The sequence below is a fragment of the Mustela lutreola genome, chromosome 6 (genome assembly GCF_030435805.1).
Source record: "Mustela lutreola isolate mMusLut2 chromosome 6, mMusLut2.pri, whole genome shotgun sequence".
Taxonomy (NCBI): Eukaryota; Metazoa; Chordata; class Mammalia; order Carnivora; family Mustelidae; genus Mustela; species Mustela lutreola.
Genome location: NC_081295.1, coordinates 84,884,656 through 84,902,877, shown reverse-complemented (window position 1 = coordinate 84,902,877; position 18,222 = coordinate 84,884,656). Strand labels below are relative to the sequence as shown.

At 43.3% G+C, this 18,222-nt stretch overlaps 1 protein-coding gene and 1 long non-coding RNA gene across 16 annotated transcripts in view; one reads left to right on the top strand and one right to left on the bottom strand.

Annotated features, from left to right (window-relative positions):
• Positions 1–15,810, bottom strand: part of CMTR1 (cap methyltransferase 1) — a 149,486-nt gene extending 133,676 nt beyond the window's left edge. For 13 of the 15 annotated variants that reach the window (XR_009354683.1, XR_009354684.1, XR_009354685.1 and 10 more), the window contains exons 1-3: positions 15,568–15,810; positions 8,242–8,370; positions 25–765 (exon numbers count right to left, since the gene is read on the bottom strand). Coding sequence is in view for 12 of the 15 variants with exons in the window: in XM_059177813.1 (XP_059033796.1) it covers positions 25–765; positions 8,242–8,370; positions 15,568–15,678 (981 nt within the window). In the remaining 3 variants the exon portion in view is untranslated. The remainder of the gene's footprint in view (positions 1–24; positions 766–8,241; positions 8,371–15,567) is intronic. The other 2 variants (XM_059177818.1, XM_059177816.1) reach the window with 2 other exon arrangements.
• A 26-nt stretch (positions 15,811–15,836) lies between these two features.
• Positions 15,837–18,222, top strand: part of LOC131833912 (uncharacterized) — a 28,457-nt gene continuing 26,071 nt past the window's right edge. The window contains exon 1 of the long non-coding RNA XR_009354687.1: positions 15,837–15,989. This is a non-coding gene — a long non-coding RNA (uncharacterized LOC131833912). The remainder of the gene's footprint in view (positions 15,990–18,222) is intronic.

Here is an 18,222-nt window from a genome sequence, read left to right as displayed (position 1 = left end):
AGGTCCTTTCCTCCTGTGTGGTACCTGGAGATGCTGTTCCTCTTCCTGGAAAGTCTTCTCTAACTGCTCCACTCTGGCCTGTTGCTGGGCCTGCTCTGCACACAGCTGGGACTGTAAGTCCTGTAGCTCCTGCTCCATTTTCACAATTTTCTTTGAGTTCCCCTTTTGGGTTTGCTTTTTCACCTTCAGGACAGCTACCTGTTTTTCCTGCATTTGTGTTTTCAGCTTCAGAATCCTGGACATGGTCACCTTGAACAGCTCCAAGCTGCTCTGAGATACTGAAGGGTTTGAGGCTTTCTGCTTCTTATGATGAAGCTCTATGACTTTTGCAGAACCAGGGTAAACATGAGCCTCTGTGGTCTTCTCACTTGGCTCAACAGAAGTCAACTTAGGATCCAAATATTCAGCGGGTTGACTGGCCACTTCACCTTTCCCATGAGACTTCACTGGTTGACCAGGTTCGCAAGACACTTTACTTATTTTGGATTTCAAATTTGAGGTGCCTTCAGCTCCAGGACCCTCTAATTCATCCAAACTGAATTTCCTTTTAGTTCTCAATCCCCTATTTTTTCCTGTCATCTGGTCATTCTTTGGGGCAAGACAAGGATACATCCTCTCCCGGTCTTCTTCAGTAACTTCATATTCATACTCTGCATTCTCCTTATTCTCCAGAGGTACTCCGAGCTGGATGTGGTCTCCCTTATGGATAGAATAGACCTTTAAAGGTTCTAAACGTTCTCTGTTCAGCCAAACACCATTCAGACTCTGGAGAAAGGGAAAGAAAGACGAAGTAAGCTTCATGATTTTCCTCCTCTTCACGGAATTTCTCTCCTGCTGCTGTAAAACCTTCTGCCTTTTCAGAAGGTAAACCCTTGAGAACAAATAGGAAAGGTTCATAAACCATCACCCTTAGAAGCAGCATTCTTCAAACAGCTTTGGCTTTTTACCTACATTTCACATTCATGTCTCCATAGAGAACTGCTCGTACAACAGGCAGGAATCACCTTATTACTGGCCAATGAATTACTCAAATAAATGCAGCAGCATTAAAAGAAATCGCAACTGAATAGTTCCTATTGACCTAAAGTGGGGGCGATGGCCCAAGACTGGAAAAATGGCTATTAGCAAAGGAAGCAGCATCTAACAATGAGGTTCAAAAAGTAGGTTTAGCCAGGAAAGTCACACAAGCACTTTACTTATGTCTCTGAATGTGGCCCCTACAACACATTGGTGAATGAGCAAAGCACCTTCCAGTACATATAAACCTAAAAAGAATGTATCGGTACCTCGTACTGGGGTCAAACTACAGGTGGGATCTAACCCAATTAACAGCACCAGGGGTCCACTGGGGAACACAGCACAGTGGCTAAGAGCTGGTGCTCTGGCCCAGACAGACTTGAGTTCACAGCCCAAATGTACCTTGGCTTTATAAGTTGCCTGGCCTTCAGTGATTTACTTAACCTCCATGTTCCGGTTTGTCTGCAAAACAGGGATAGTTTAATTCCTAACTCATACTGCTCTGTGAGGAATAAATGAAATAATACATGTAAGACACTGAGCACAGTGACTCACGTATAACAAATGCTTGGTAAATATTTACTTTAATTATTTAAATTAAAGCACAGTGTAGGAGTTGAGAGCATGGACCCTGGAGTCACACTGCCTAGACTTGTAATCTGGCTTCATCACTTAATAGCTGTGTGACTCTGGGTAACTTTCTTAACCTCTCCACACCCCAGTTACCACATCTATAAGTTGGAGGATAATAATAGACCTCCCTCATGGAGTTTGTGTAGATTTAATGAGATGACATATGTAATGTACTTAGAAAAGTGCCTGGCACATGGTAAGCATTATGTAAGTGTTCACTACTATTATTATGTTCTGGCGCAATCGACTTATCAACAGTCATTTCAATTCCGTGCTCACCATCCTGCAAGGTAAATATACCCAGTGCAAAAGTAGAAGATATGAAAACAACTTTTAGCAGCTGACTATGGAAAAGAAAACACGAGAGCACACATAAGTAAATGTGGGATTACACAGCATAGCCTATAAATGCAAAGGACTACCATGTAGAGCTGGGCTACAGAAGAGATGCTAAATAGAGATGACAGGTTCTAAAACAGACTTGAAACAAATGCAGGATTTAAAGTTTAAAAAGACAAGTGGCGGGGGGCGGGGGGGCGCTCCAGGCTGGCTTGTTCTGAAAAGCATGAGACTCACGATCTCAGGGTTATGAGTTTGAGCCCCACATTGGGGGTAGAGATTACTTAAATAAATAAATTTGGAAGGGAGGAAGGGAGGAAAGGAAAAGACAAGTGGGCATTTTAACCCATTTGAAGAACTTGTCTTTGGGAGACAGGCCAGAGATGAAGGTCACATGTGAACTTGGACTAAGACTATGTTCAAGTTGTAGCTACAGCTACCTCCTCACAGCTAGAAAAGATACCTGGTCAACCCAAATATGAGGGATGGAGGCTTGACCACAAGGCACAGAGAACTAAGACTAGAGACTGGATCTCAGCTCTGAATTGGTATTACGCCCTTATTTTTTATATTATGTGGCTGGATGGGAGAGAGGAAGAGAAAAATGAACAAGATACATGCGGAAAGACTGACATTAACTCACTGCCTTGGGCCTAACCTGGCTTACTTGGCCAACCTTCTCCTAACCTCTCTATTCATATTCAGCCTGAGAAATTATGAGAGTGATCAGTTCTGCTGACTTCTGAAACAACACAGGCGGGAGGTGGGGGGGATAAAAGAAGGGGGAGGGAAGCCAAAAGAACCTGTTTGAGAACAGTTCTATAGCATAACAGTCGATTACAGATTATACACATGAAAAAGTCCTCAGGGAAAGGAATAAGACACAGGAGGCCACCTACTGCCAAGGTACAGATATTTAAGAAAAATCTCAAAGACAAAGAGAAGGTTAAATAAAAGAAGGTTACAGAAGCAGCCTAAGTCTGGAGCAAATAAGGAACCCCTAAAAAATTGGGGCAGACTTTCAAGACATATTGCAAACCGTCTACTAGATCCTCTGCAGTAACCTGTCTCCTTTCAGAGCCCTTTATACTCAGAAAATAAACTCTCGATATTTTACCATCCTATTGTACCCTTGAATCCCTCTGTTTATCCGTTCACCACTCCTTGGTGACACCTAGTGGTATACTTTGGACCACAGCCCTGAGTCAGGTCTGTTCATAAGGCCACATAGAAAAGGTTGAAAATACCATGACTGTACAAGAACAATTGAGTACTGCCCAGGATATGATCTTAAATGCACTGATTTAAATAAATCAAACTGTGTTCAAGCCTTTCTTTTTTTTTTTTTTTTTTAAGATTTTATTTATTTATCTGAGAGAGAGAGACAGAAATAGCGAGAGAGAGCACATAAGCAGGTAGGGAAGGGAGAAGCAGAATCGCTGCTGAGCAGGGAGCCCAACACAGAGCTCGATCCCAGGACCCTGAGATCATGACCTGAGCTGAAGGCAGACATTTAACCAACTGAGCCACTCAGGCGTCCCAGTATTAGAAATTCTATACTAAAGCATAATATACAAACGTAAAAGTGTACAAATCATAAATGTACAATTAGATGAATAATCACAAAGTGAACATCTCCGTCTAACTACAAGGTTTAAAAAAAATTCCACATTCTCAGCATCCAGACCACCCCTCCACCCCTTAAGGCCTGCTTCCCTCTAGTCACTAAGCCCCCCCCCCCCCATAGGGGGACTACTAGTCTGGCTTAACATCACACATTAATTTTGCCTAGTCTGGACAATTATATAAATGGCATCATATAATACATATTCTTTAGTGTTTGTCTTCTTTCACTCAATCTTGTTTGTGAAATTAATCCATGCCACTGGATACAGGAGTTCATTCACATTCTAATGTTTCACTGTAAAACTGTATCCACTCTTGATGAATACCTGGGTTGTTTCCTTGGTAGTGAAAATATTGTCAGAAGGTGTATATATATGTGCAACTGTAATAAATAATGCCAAATAATTTTCAAAAATTGTTGTACCAATTTATACTTCTACCAAAAGACTATCTGCCCTCTATCCTTGCTAATGCCTGTGACTGTTGGTATTTAATTTTAGCCACTCTGGCGGGTATATAATCGTATTCCATTGTGGTTTTAATTTGCATTTCCCTGATCACTAATGAGGTTGAACAACTTCTCAAGGATATTGAGCATTTGGATATAATCTTTTGTAAAGTGCCTGACTCTTGCCCATTTTTAAAACTGGGTTATCTTTTTTTCTTATTGATTTGGAGTTCTGTACTATTCAAACATAAATGCTTCACTGGTTATGTGTGTAGCAAATTTCTTCTTCCACTCTGAGTCTGCCTTCCCACTCTGAATGGTGTCTTTTGATGAATGGAAGTTCTTAATTTTAATGTGATAAAGCAGAATTTTTTTAAAAGAACCCTAGGTAAGCCCAAAAACTGGAAATGGGTTTGAGAGCCACTGTTCTAGCTGCTGGAAGACCAGAAGCTGAACAGTCCCAAGCAAGAAGGTTTGTTCACAGACAATCAAATTCACCAGAGACATTAAATGCCAGAGCCTTTAGAAGCATGAAGGTAGGAATCACCAGGGAGCAGACGAACAACAACATGAGAGGAGGAGAAGAATGAGAAACGTTCAAACAGCACGCCTAAGTCTAGAGGACTGAAGGCAAGCAAACCCACCCAGGCATTTCAGACTGACTCTGAAACAACCAATTTTCTGAAAGAGCTTGATATTAATATATAAGATGAGCTATCTGAAGAGCTTTTCAACTGAAATGTACACAACTACAACATTCTGTGTGTGCAGAGTCAGCAGTCCTCCAAGGTTTATTTTTTTTAAGCCAATTTAAACTAAAATTGCATTTGTTGCAATTTTTGGATCTGTACTTAAGCTTTCACTTTCTGGCCATTCCAGCATATAAGAGATAGCACTTAATGAAGAGAGAATGTAGTTCTGAGTTTTGAATTACTAGAAATCTCTACCTCTTGAAAAGACTTGGCAAGTGACTTCAAATATGACCATAACAATAATGTCCTGCACCTGAAATTCAAATCCTTCATCAGAAGAAGAGGACTACCAAGGCATCATGCCAGAAAGAAGTCACAAGTAAAGGAGCATCTGTTAAGGAAAAAAAAAGGCAGGGGCGGCGGGGTGCTTTTACCTGTAAGAACAGTTGCTCCATCAAACACTCGAGTCACAGCTTCTCTTAAAAATCAGTTACCTCACAAATGGAATCAAAGCTAAGAGGCTTAAGCCAACAAAGACTTGGAAGAATCAGGAGCCTGCCTCTGCTCTGCATTATCTGTCTGAACCCTAAAAGAGGAGTCTCATGGTAACAACAGCCCTAGAAGAAAAGGTACATGGCAAATGCTGGAAAGCAGCCCAGAAGCAGTCATGATCTGTGGCTGGAGTGGGCTGTCTCTGTGTCCCTGAGGCTGATGTTCAAGGAACACTAAAATCAGTCAGCTGGTGGCTTCCCAACCTCTCAAAATCCACTATCCCATAAATGGAACACATCCATACTGCATATAACAAGGACAGAAGCATGAGAGAACTCACCTTTCTAATACTACAACCCCATTTCTCAGACAGCCAATTCTGATAAGGAAAGCACCTTTTCCTAAGGTGATCTGATATAAGCTATTGCAGGGCCGTTAAAACCTGGCATCTATGACTTAGATATGCATCATTAATTTTTTCTTAATCCTACAACTGGTACAGGTTTCCCCTGATGTTCAAAAGTAGAGTGTTCCCATGTCTCCTTTCTTCATAACCCAATGGTGTAAAGCAAAGCAATTATCATTAACTTATATGGAAAATTTTTTATTGTTCCCAAACTCAAAATATAACCTCTCATAGGCTTTTCTGCTACCTTAGGACATCACCTGCTAATGGATGCACAAAATAAATCGAGATTAAAGTACAGATGCTCACGGACACAGTTCAAAGCTATGGCACCTTGACGCTGAGATGCTGACTGTAGTTCCCTGGGAAAGAGCTTAGCAGGGCCACTCTCAAGGCTCTGGTGTGTGCTGCCTCTATCACAGCTCACTGCAAAACAAATGGTAAATACTATTTTTGCCTTTTTTTTTTTGTTTTTTTTTGTAAAAATGAAAATCCTCTTCTGATTTCTTTTCATTAGCAAATACAGGCACCAATGCAGGTCTTTTGTAAAAGCAAAATGTAGGATAGGTAATGTGAACTTTCCAAAAGCAGGGCAAAACTATAGAGCAAATTAATGTACTTCATAGGTGTTTGACAATAGGACATAGCAGAGACTTATTTGAGTTGGAGCCCTGGCTCATGCACTCACTCAACCAGTCAGAAGGCCTGGGCAAGTCAATTTCTCTCTCTGGGTCTCTGATTCCTCTGTTCCCAGAAGAGGTTAAACTTGATCATCTCTGAGGCCCTCTTTACAACACACAGATTCCCATTCTACTCCTAATGACTTGCCAAGAGTGCCAAACCAATTTACTTAGCACTCAGACCCTCTCCTTCAACATAGTGCCAACTTAACTTCATCCTAGTCAGGAAGGTAGTTTCTCAACAGCTTAAATCTAGCAGTTTTAAGAATGCAAAATGAGGCAGGCCTGCGGGGTACCTGTGATATTGTGAATTATAATAAGAAATACATATTTGGTCTTTATCCCAGTTTCTAGCACAGAGCTACTAAAAACTCTTAGAATTTCCTAAGTAGTGAGACAGAAAGTTGTCTGTTAGTATGTTAATGAGGCAACCCTGGTCCAGCCCCAGGTGTTAATGGTAGGGTCTATTTGCTAAGGGAAGCAAACCTATCATTAGAAGGTTGAAACTTCAGTCCCACCCCTCAACCTTCTGGGAGGAGAGAGGGGCTGGACATTGAATTGATCACCAATGCCCAAAGATTTAATCAACTCTGTGCTATGTAATAGAGCCTCCATAGAAACCCAAAAGGATGGGTTCAGAGAGCTTCTGGATTGGTGACTACATGGAGGTATTGAGGGAATGGCACACCCAGACAGGACATGAAAGCTCTATGCCCTTTCCCAAATACCTTGCTCTACACATCTCTTCTGCCTGGATGTTCATCTGTATCCTTTGTTCCTAGCCTTTCATAATAAACTGGTAAACATAAACAAATGTCTCCCTGAGTTCTGTGAGCCACTCTAGCTAATTAATCAAATCCAAAGGGGGAGGAGGTCATTAGAACCAACTGTTTCCAGTTGGTTAGAAGTACAAGTAAACAACTTGGACTTGTGACTGGCATACCTGGAGCCTCTAATCTACAGCTGTTAGTCAGAAGCATAGGTGCTAACCTGTGGAATCCGACGCTACCAGAAGATGAATAGCAGGACACTCAGCTGGAGCCTCAAGCGTTGTTTGGCGGTGTAAGGGTAACCCCTGTACCCACCCACCACACACACCTCAGAACTGGTCTCAGACCGTTTACTACCTTTCCTTCTAACAGAAACCTGTACAACCCTTCCCACCAGAGCAGAGTAAGATGGTGTCTGAAGACATTTCCTACTTCCTAATGACTTAGCTGTCAACATTCAAATTTCTCTCAGCACACAGTCTCTATTTCCACAGTACCCATGGGTGTGCTTGTGTATCTGCACTTTAGGTGCTTCCTAATTGCTGGGCTTTACACACTATTTCACTTCCCTTAGTATTCACACCAGACCAGTGCTTTTCAAATCTGTTTAAAGCAGGAAAGTCCTATATTCAAAGGAAGTCTTCCTCAAGACATGAATATATAAAATGGACTTAAGAGGGGGTGGGAGTTTTGCTCTGATAGAAAGGTACTAGGAATGGAAGGAGCTAAGTGCAGTCAGCTCAGCTCCTTCCTCCTCCCAGTGCTCTAAACTATATGCGTACTCCAGAATATGCATCAGATTTTTCCCAAGGTCTCTGTACCTGTGACTCACAAAGGCCAATTCCTCCAGTAACTTAGTCTAGTTTCTGGAGCAGGACCTACTGCCCCAATTCAAGAGTTTCCTTCAAAGCAATGAACTTTTGTTCATGTCATTAGAAATTATTTTGGTATAACCTAATCTCTGGCAGCAGCATACAGAAATGGTTGTGGGGAAGACAACTGGGTGGCTAGGGGAGAAGACTTACTTTTGAACCTTTTAATTTTATATTCTGTATTACCTATGCAAAAAAAAAAAAAGGTGATTTAAAAATAAACAAAAATTTAGTAAAAGTCATTAGGCATCTGTAGATTCCTGTACCTTATTGTCCATAATTGTCCACTGGCCCTCGACATTCTGCTTCAAAACACAGTGGTTTCGGGAAATCATCAGAGGGCAGATTTTTGATACCAGCTGGTATGTGACACCAAATCCTCGCCCTATCGTCACCTAGGAAGACAACAACGTAAGAGACAATCAGTCATTTTGCTGAAAGGGAGGTCCTTTACAATCTTGTCAAGAAGCAATACTCAGGGGCACCTGGGTGGCTCAGTGGGTTAAAGCCTCTGCCTTCAGCTGAGGTCATGATCCCAGGGTCCTGGGATCCAGCCCCACATCGGGCTCTCTGCTCAGCAGGGAGCCTGCTTCCCTTCCTCTCTCTGACTGCCTCTCTGTCTACTTGTAATCTCTGTCTGTCAAATAAATAAGTAAAATCTTAAAAAAAAAAAAAAAAAAAGAAGCAATATTCACACATCCCGACTTATGAAACCAGACCCTCATAAAACCCATACTGCGTATCAGCTATCTCCTTCTGATACCACAGGAGCCACCAGGTAGAAAAAGGCAAGAAGTTCTGACAAGAAGAGACAGCTGAGTGAAGTTAGTCATGGAATGTCAGGATTGGGACGACCCTGAGTTTTCATCATGAGATGGAGGAATCCTTTCCACATACCCCATCAACTAGTCTTAAATGCTGCCAAGAACTACAGCCTCTATACAAGACAGTCCTTCCAGTTTTTCAATGGCCTTGATTTGGCATCTTTCTTCCTATAAATTCCATCCGTTGGTTCTGGCTCTCCCCTGAACACCATGAAAAAATCTCCAATACCCCTTCCACTTGACAGCTATATAGTGTCCACCTAGTCTTCTCTTTTCTTGGCCCTATGTTCCCAGTTACTTCAAACTTAACTCCCATGACATAGGTTCGCATCCCTTTGCTAGCTTAATACATCTGTTAAGGGGCTCCTGGTTTATTTTTATTCCTAGATATCACATTTTAAAAAAATAATTTTTATAACACAGTCAAATTCAAGCATCACTTTCCCAGTTCTAGATATCATCACTGGGGCATATAAATTGCATTAGCTTTCACAGCAGATCTATCATGCTGCCAATGTATCCTCAGGCTTAGGAATGATTAAATTTCTTGGTCTAACCTTCCTCCAAGAATTGCTATGCTAAGTCATGTCTCTTCTGTCCTATACTTGACTAGTTGGTACATTTGGATTCGAGTGCAGGACCTTACATTGATTCCTATTAAATTTCATCTTGTTAGTTCAGCCTATCGCATGAGCTTGTCAAGACCTTTCTGAATTTTTAATCTGCCATCAGACATACTCAATATCCCTTCCAGCTTTGACTCATCCACCATATTGATATGAGGCCTTCTAAACATTCATTTAAGACACAGATATAAAGATTGAAACAGGAGGTAGCCAAAGGCAAAGCTCCCAGGGAAGCCTAGTAAACATTCCACTACACTATCTGGGTACACTTTTAACCAGTTGTAATTCAACCAAAAGTCTTTGGATCAAGTCCATATTTTCTATCTTATCCATGAGAACAGCATGAGAGCCTTGGAAAAAGGTTGCAAAGAAGCCTCAGTTCTTATCTGTCACACTTTTCTGATGGACCAGTCTAGTTTATAATAACCCTGTCAAGGAAGAAAATGAAATTCCCCTGAGATTTAGATCTTAGAATCCCCTGCTGCTTCTTTTTGGTGTACAAGCCACCTCTATAATGACCCATACCACAACCTTAGCTAAGAACAGTAAGCCAAATGGCCTGTGGTTTTCTAAAAGTTACCCATTTTGTTCTTTTTGAAAATCTTTCAGAATCATGCCAGTCCTCCTCAGTTCCTCAAAGACCATCATGACTCTCCTTGCCCCCAGTCAATGCTTCCCCTAAAACTGCCATCACAGTAACTGACACTAGCAACTGCTTAGCCCAAAACCCAGGAGCCATCTTTGATTTTTCTGTCCCACCTCCTCACATTCAAATCATCAGCAAATTCTACTGGTTGTAATTCAAATATAACCCAAACCTGTTCACTTCTCTCTATCTCTATGGCCAATACCTTAGTCCAAACAACCTGACCTCCTCCAGCTGTTTTTACTCTTGCCCTGCATTCCCTTACTCCGACCAACTTCATTCTCCACACAGCAGCTGGAGTGGTAATGCAAAATCTTTAAAACAGACCATTTCCCTTCTTTCCAAACTACATTAATGATCCAAACTTCCTTCCATAGCCTGTAAGGCCTGAATGTCCCAACCCCTACGGCTCTTTAGTCTTATCTCATATTACAGTCAGAAACACCACTACCTGAAGGTCCTTCCTCCAGTCCCCTCTACTTAGAACACTCTTCTGAGACATCTGTAGGGATGCCTTCTCATCTTTCAAGTTTCAACACCTCAAGGGCCTACCCTGATTACCCTAAAGTTGTTGCCTGCTCCCTCCCCCACCACTGCATTCCTTCATTTTGTTAGTATGCACTTACCACAATCCAAAATTATCTTGTTTCCTTTACCTACTCCCTACCCCTTACTAAAACATAAATTTCATAAGCAGGGACCTTATCTATCTTGTGTACCACTGTATTTCTGTACCTGGGACAGTGCTTAGTAAATATGTGTGAGTGAATAAAGGAATAAAGAGCTTCTGAGAGTCCTCCCAGATTCAAGGATGAGCACTTTTCAGGTCAGAAGTTGGAAACTGGGTTATCACTGGAAACTATAGTGCAGCAGCCAGGAACTCTTACAATTTGACTTAAGTTCTTCAGTTCTTTTTTTTTTTTTTAAGATTTTATTTATTCATTTAATAGAGGGAGAGTAAAAGCAGGCAGAGCAGCAGGAAGAGTGGGAGGGAGAAGCAGGCTCCCTGCTGAGCCAGGAGCCAGATGTGGGACTCAATCCCAGGACCCTGGGATCACGACCCAAGCCAAGGGCAGCTGCTCAACAAACTGAGCCACCCAGGCATCCCAGTTCTTCAGTTCTTTGAACAGTTTGCCAGAAATGCCATTTACTATCTAACTTCTCCTGAATATATCTATATTATATATTTAAAGGATATTTAATTACATATATATAAATTTAAAGGATAAGTCTATTTATTTATTTATTTACTTATTTATTTATTTAAGAGATACATATGGAGCCTGGGTGGCTCAGTCGTTCAGCATCTGCCTTCAGCTCAGGGCACGATCCCCGGGTGCTGGGACTGAGCCCCACATCTGGCTCCCTGCTCAGCAGGGAGCCTGCCTCTCCCTCTCCCTCTGCCTGCTGCCCCCCCTGCTTGTGCTCCCTTTCTCACTGTGTCTCTCTCTAATAAATAAATACAATATTTTAAAAAATAAAGGATAAAAATGAAATGTTTAGGGGCGCCTGGGTGGCTCAGTGGTGAAGCCTCTGCCTTCCACTCAGGTCATGATCTCAGGGTCCTAGGATTAAGCCCAGCATCGGGCTCTCTGGTCAGCAGGGAGCCTGCTTCCCCCCCCATCTCTCTGCCTGCCTCACTGCCTACTTGTGGTCTCTCTGTCAAATAAATAAAATCTTAAAAAAAAAAGGAATGTTTAGGGGCACCTGGCTGGCTCAGCCAGTAGAACATACACCTCTTGATCTCAGGGTCATGAGGTCAAGCCCCAGGAGAGGCATGGAGCCCACTTAAAATCACTTATTTATTTATAAAATTTTTTAGAGATGAAATGTTTAAGGGTTTATCTGTCATCCTGGAACAGTTAAGAATTTCCATGTAGGTAGCTTTCTTTCTTTCTTTCTTTTTTTTTAATTTGAAAGACCGCTGAGCATGGAGCCTATAATGGGGCTTGATCTCATGACCCTGAGCTGAAATCAAGACTCACCTGCCTAACCAACTGAGTCACCCAGGTACCCTGGTAGCTTTATTTCTAATAAAGGAAGTACTCCACAGGCCATTTTAATACTTGAGAGGAGACAGCCAGGTTGCCATTGAGAGCTGTCTGGATAAAGTATTGCAGAAAAGGGAGATGAGTGCCTTTTTCTGAAATAGTCTCCTACAGACTCTGAATCCAGGGAAGTAAGGAACCACTCTTTTTTGTCGTTCCCTTTATAGTCTGGTCCTACAATTTACCTAGGTACACCAAGGTTAGAGTCTGTGGTGTGCTTATCCAGATATTTCAGCATTATTTGCACATAAAAGTAAATTTCCCATGGGAACTGAGTGCCAACAAACCACCTATGCAAGTGTTGGGGGCTGTTCCTATTTACAACGGTTTTGCAAGCCATTGTTCTTACCCATCTTGGTTGCTAGCTCATTTCTCCTGGGCATGATTCCTATTCTTTCCCAGATGGCCAGCAAATACTCTAGAACCATCCTTTCCCTTTTCCAAGACCTTAGGGCGAAAAAGCTTCATGAAAACCAAATACAAAAAAAGAAAAAGAGAAAAACAAGAATAATATGGTTCTTCCCAAAGACCTAGATACCTGTAAGACCTAGATAATTCACAATACATCTCTACCTAATTTGTTTTTCCCCCAAACTCTCTGGATTGGTTCAAGAAGTTTAAGGACAGGGGTGGCTGGCTGGCTCAGTTGGTGGAGCAAGCAGCTCTTGATATCAGGGTCCTGAGTTTGAGCCCTACTTTGGGAGCAGAGATTACTTAAACAAAAACAAAAACAAAAAAAGGCAAACGAAAGGCCTCTTTGGGGGGGAAAAAGGAAGTTTGAGTACACCCATTCAGACAGACAATTTACTGCTGTATTCCCACCAGTGAAATGAGAAGAACGTTGTTTTATTCTTTTATCTGGGAAATAGGAGACTTTGAGGGGTACTGGAAAGGCAGGAAACTGATTCTGCTGCTATAACTAAATCATATAAGTACACCTCCTAAATCTTGTGCACACCACCTTGTGCTATGGTTTCGGGCCCACTAAAATAAGTTAGACTTCATCTCTTGTCTTAATTCAGACCTCTCTTCATACACACTGCAGGCTATGCTCCAACTACTTCCTAAAACCAACCCTGCAGACACCCAAGCCTGGCAGGTCTCTTAAACTGCACCCCAGGCAAGCCAGTCTTCCTACTATGTCTTTATCATTCACTTTGGTTTGGATGTGTCTCTCCCCACAGAGGTGGCTCGACACAAAATTATCCAAAGGTTTAAAATACATGTAGGAACACTTTACAATTCCTCTTACTTTTGCTACAGGGGCTTTAATTCTTTTTGCCCCCAACTCCTATTTCCACTCCCAGTGCTATCAAGCTATTCAGAAGTAATGAATTAGGCCACATCAACTGAATATGAAAGAATGTTCACAACTGACTAAGTACTTTATAGGGCTGTGTGTGAGTGTGGGACACTTGCAGGGCTCAGATTAAGTAATACTTACAAAAGCCCAAACCCAATACAAAATAGGGAATAGCTACTAATATTTAGGTGTAAATATCTTCATTTGTTAAGCTTCCCAAAGGTAAATGCTTTTGGAAAAAGCCAGGCAGGGAAAGGTCAATGTTCAAGCTAAAAGAATGTGTGCTGAGAGGTGCCTGGGTAGCTCAGTTGGTTGAGCATCGAGCTGTCAGTTTTGGCTCATGTTATGATCTTGGGATTGTGGAATTGAGTCCTGTGAAGTGGGATAGAGCCCCATGTCAAGTCTGCACTCAGCAGGGAGTCTGCTTCAGATTCTCTTCTTCTGCCCTCTCTCCAATGGGCTCTCAGTCTCTTTTTCTAAAATAAATAAATTAAATCTTAAAAAAAGGGGCGCCTGGGTGGCTCAGTGGGTTAAGCTGCTGCCTTCGGCTCAGGTCATGATCTCAGGGTCCTGGGATTGAGTCCCGCATCGGGCTCTCTGCTCAGCGGGGAGCCTGCTTCCTCCTTTCTCTCTCTGCCTCTCTGCCTACTTGTGATCTCTCTCTGTCAAATAAATAAAATAAAATCTTAAAAAAAAAAAATCTTAAAAAAAAAAAAAGAAAGAAAAGAATTTGTGCCTAATCTGGACTCCAGGCACTGATACCTGGATAGAAGAGAGATTTGGGGGAAGAGGTGTCTTCCTGCTGTTCTTCAAATCACAGCAGCCAAGGAACCATTTAAAACTTCCTAATCTAGCAGTTAAGGCTGGACTGGACTACCATCTCTGACTTGGGGAACTACTGTTCTAGGACAGTACTAAATAATACATGTCTTGGCACTTACTGTACAGCCTGAATGGCTCTCTCAGATCGTTTCACTGTATAAAACTGTCTTCCCCATCCAAGCAATAAACTCTCTCAGGGCAAAGTCGCTATTATTTGTCCCTCTCATAATACACCAAAAAGCATAAATAATAAATATCTGGGAGACTGAACTGAGACTACGTAGCTTATAGAAAAACCATATAATTAAACATATATAATAATCAAAAGACTACTTTATTTTTCATACAAACTATTTCCAAAACCCAAGTGGTTCCCAGTCACCACCACAAGCTGGTCCCTGATCCATCCGGCTCTCCTTCCAGAGCTGACAGCACTCCAACTCGCTCTGCTCCCTCTTCTATCACTCTCTCTAAAGCACCACACCAGCGGCCTCCAACTGGAACCGTGCCTCACCCTTCCTCTTTTTCCTTTTTTGCATTCATGCATTAGAAAACATTACAAGCGACCTCTGGAGAAGGCAGCTCTAGTATTTCTGAATCCCTACCCCCAACCCACCTCAGGGGGTGCCACTCGGCCGGTACCAAGACTCACAGGATAAAAATGGACCCTCCCAAAGCGTCAATTTTCCTCAAGAGTTTTAAAGGAAGACATTTTTACATTAATATTTACGGCTTTTAGAAGGACATGGCCTAACCTCACAGTCTTTCTCAAAAGAAACTCTAGAAAGTTCATGCTTTTCCGCTCCCACCCCCCACCCCGGACACCGGGCGCTTCGGGATTCCGTGTGGAAGTTGGAGCAGCTCCGCCGTCAGAGCCGGACACCACAGGGCTCCGTCCGATCCAAACAGGGGCTGTCTCAGTCCCCTCTCCAACCCAGTCGTCTCCTTCCCCTCCAAACGCCAGCAGGTCCGCACATCCTCCACGCCCACCCCTCGCCCAGCCCCTCCAACAGCTCCTTCCCGCAACCCTGACTCCCGCCCGAACTCGCACGGCAGGCCCAGGCCTCTCTCAGAGGGGCCATCTTTCCTCCCGAGCGGTACCCACGTCCCCCCTTCAAACACTTAGCACCTCGACCCCCCCCAACCGCTCGCACCAGAACCCCTTCCTCCTCTCCCTCAGGAACCCCTCTTCACATCTCTCCCCTCCCGCCGGCTCCCACCTCCTCTCTTCCATTCATCCCTCCCGCCCGGACGCCCCCTGACTACCTCCCGGCCCTGCTTCCTCCAACCCCCTCCTCCTGCCCAAGGACTCCTCCCCCTCACCTCGTTTCCGTCCTCCAGCAGCAGCCATTCGGCGTTTATCCCTACCCGCCGCAAGCACCAGCTTCGGCCACCGGCGCGGTCTCCCGTGACCAACGAGCCGGGCTCCTCCATAGCCCACTCAGCCCTGGGTCGCCGTCAGCACAGAGCGAGACCCCCGCCCGGGTTGCCGCCGCCTCTCAGGCTTGTCGCCGGCGCCATACCTAAACAACAGACAGAAGCAATCGCTACGCGCTCGCGATCGATGTGAACACCCGCTCGGGCTTCGCGCCCCGCCCGCTCCGCCAGTAAACCGGCGTCACTGCGCCTGCGCGAAGGAGGCGGTGGCGAGGGTGGCACAGGTGTGCGGTGTTTTAGGCCCAGGTGGACCAGGGTTGTCCGGAAGCCGCTTTTCTCCAGAACCTCCACCCGAGTCCTAGCCGCGGGTAGGTGGAATCTCTCTTACCTTACTCACCCCCACCTTTTGAATTTTGATTTTGCGGGGCGCCTGGGTGGCTCAGTCCTTAAGCGTCTGCCTTGGGTTCAGGTCATGATCTCAGAGTTCTGGGGTCCAGTCCCGCATGGGGCTCCCTGCTCAGCCCGCAGCCCACTTCTCCCTCTCTCACTCCTACTTGTGTTCCATCTCTCGCTATGTCTCTTTCAAATAAATAAAAAATTTTAAAAATATATATATATTTTGCTTTATGATGAGTTCCATGTTACCTGAAACTTTAACCAACTTTAAAGCAACTTTAAACTTGTGATAATTTAAAAATATGTTAAGTCTGGGGGCACCTGGCCGGCTCAGTCAGTAGAAGAGACACTTGATCTCTCGCTGTGAGTTCAAGACCCACCTTGGGTGCAGAGCTTACTTAAGAAAAGAGGAAGCGAGTGAGCACAAAATGTGTTGAGACTTCCTAAATAGCATCTGTTTTGCATGACATCCTTTTACTACAGAATTTTTCAAAACTTATATTAGATAAATCTATGGAGGCAGAAATCAGTTATCTGGGGCAAGGCGTGGGAGCCAGGACTAAAGGCAGAACAGACATTAAAAAATTTCGGAAGGTGATAGAAATGTTCTGAAATTGGATTGTGGTGATGATTGCACAATTATATACATTTACTGAAAAGTCCTTGAAGCATTACATACACTTCCATTGAACAAATTTTATGGTATGTAAACTATCCTCAATAAAGCTATTAAAAACACCACCACCACCTGAAATTATTATTATTTGGGGGGGGGGTCCCTCCAGCATAGTGTGGTAGCTGTTCCCTGTAGAGAGTATCTCCATGATAACTCAATACCCTCTCTTGTCTTTTCCATTTTCCAATACCTGGTTAACAATTTTCTTAAATTCTGTCAGGGGAAATATATATACTAAATGAATTATACAAAGCACAACAGCAAAGGGCTAACATTGAGAACAAAGTGCCAAGAACTAGGCCAAGCACCCTACATACTTTATCTTATATGCTCCCCACAAACGCTATGATGACAGTGATTACAACAATAATTCTTATTTTAAGGTTGATAAGAAAAGAAGCACAGAGAGGTTTAGCAGTCTTCTCCAAGGAACACGTTAAATGGTAGAGTAGAATACAAATTCAGTTCTAATTTCCTAATCATAGTTGCAACCCCAGCCTGGAGTTTTATCTGTGTGATGTGGTCAGGTCAAGAATTTCGGCCTAAGGGGCACTCAGCTGGTCAAGCACGTGACTCTTGGTTTTGGCTCAGGGCAGGAACTCAGGGTCTCCACACTGTCTCCAAGCTCAGCATGGAGTCTGCTTGTCCCTCCCTCTCCCCCTCTACTCTTCCCCAACTCCCCCTCAAATAAATAAATAAATAGATAAATATCTTTAAAAAGAAAAAGAATTTCAGACTATGATGTCAAAGAGGGTCAGGAAAATGGGTGGGAGCCACAACTGTACTCATGCAAATGCTTCCCTAGGCTGTGGATTATATGTCTCTTGGTGCCTCCATCCCCCACTTAGCATTCCATCCAGGAACAGCAAGTGCATCCAGAGGCTATCCTGACATTGCATTGACATGTCCACTTAGGCTCCTCTTGGCTGTGACAGTTTCTCAGAACCTTGTTTTTGAAGACCTTGACAGTTTCAAGGAATACTGGCCAGGTATTTTGTAGAATGTCCCTAAACGGGGATTTGTCTGATGTTTTTCTCATGCTTAGACTGGGTCTATAGGTTTTAGAGAGGAAGACCATAGAGGTAAAATGTCATTCTCATCATATCATACTGAGGGTACATACTATCAACATGAATTATTTCTACTGATGTTAATCTTGATCATCTGGCTGAGGTAGTGTTTGTCAGCTTTCTCTTCTGTAAAGTTCCTCTCCCCTTTTGCAGACTTTGCTTTTTGGAATTATCACCACACACAGCCTACACTTAAGGAGTGGGGAGTTGAGGTGCCTGGGTGCCTCAGTTGTTAAGCATCTGCCTTCAGCTCAGGTCATGATCCCAGGATCCCAGGATTGAGCCCTGTGTGGTGCTCCCCACTCAGCGGGAGGCCTGCTTCTCCTCTCCCACTCCCCTTGGTTGTGTTTCCTCTCTTGCTGTCTCTGTCAAATAAACAAAAAAATTATAGAAAAAAAAAAGGAGTGAGGAGTTCTGCTCCACTTGCCTAAGAGCAGGGTATCTACATAAATTGCTTAC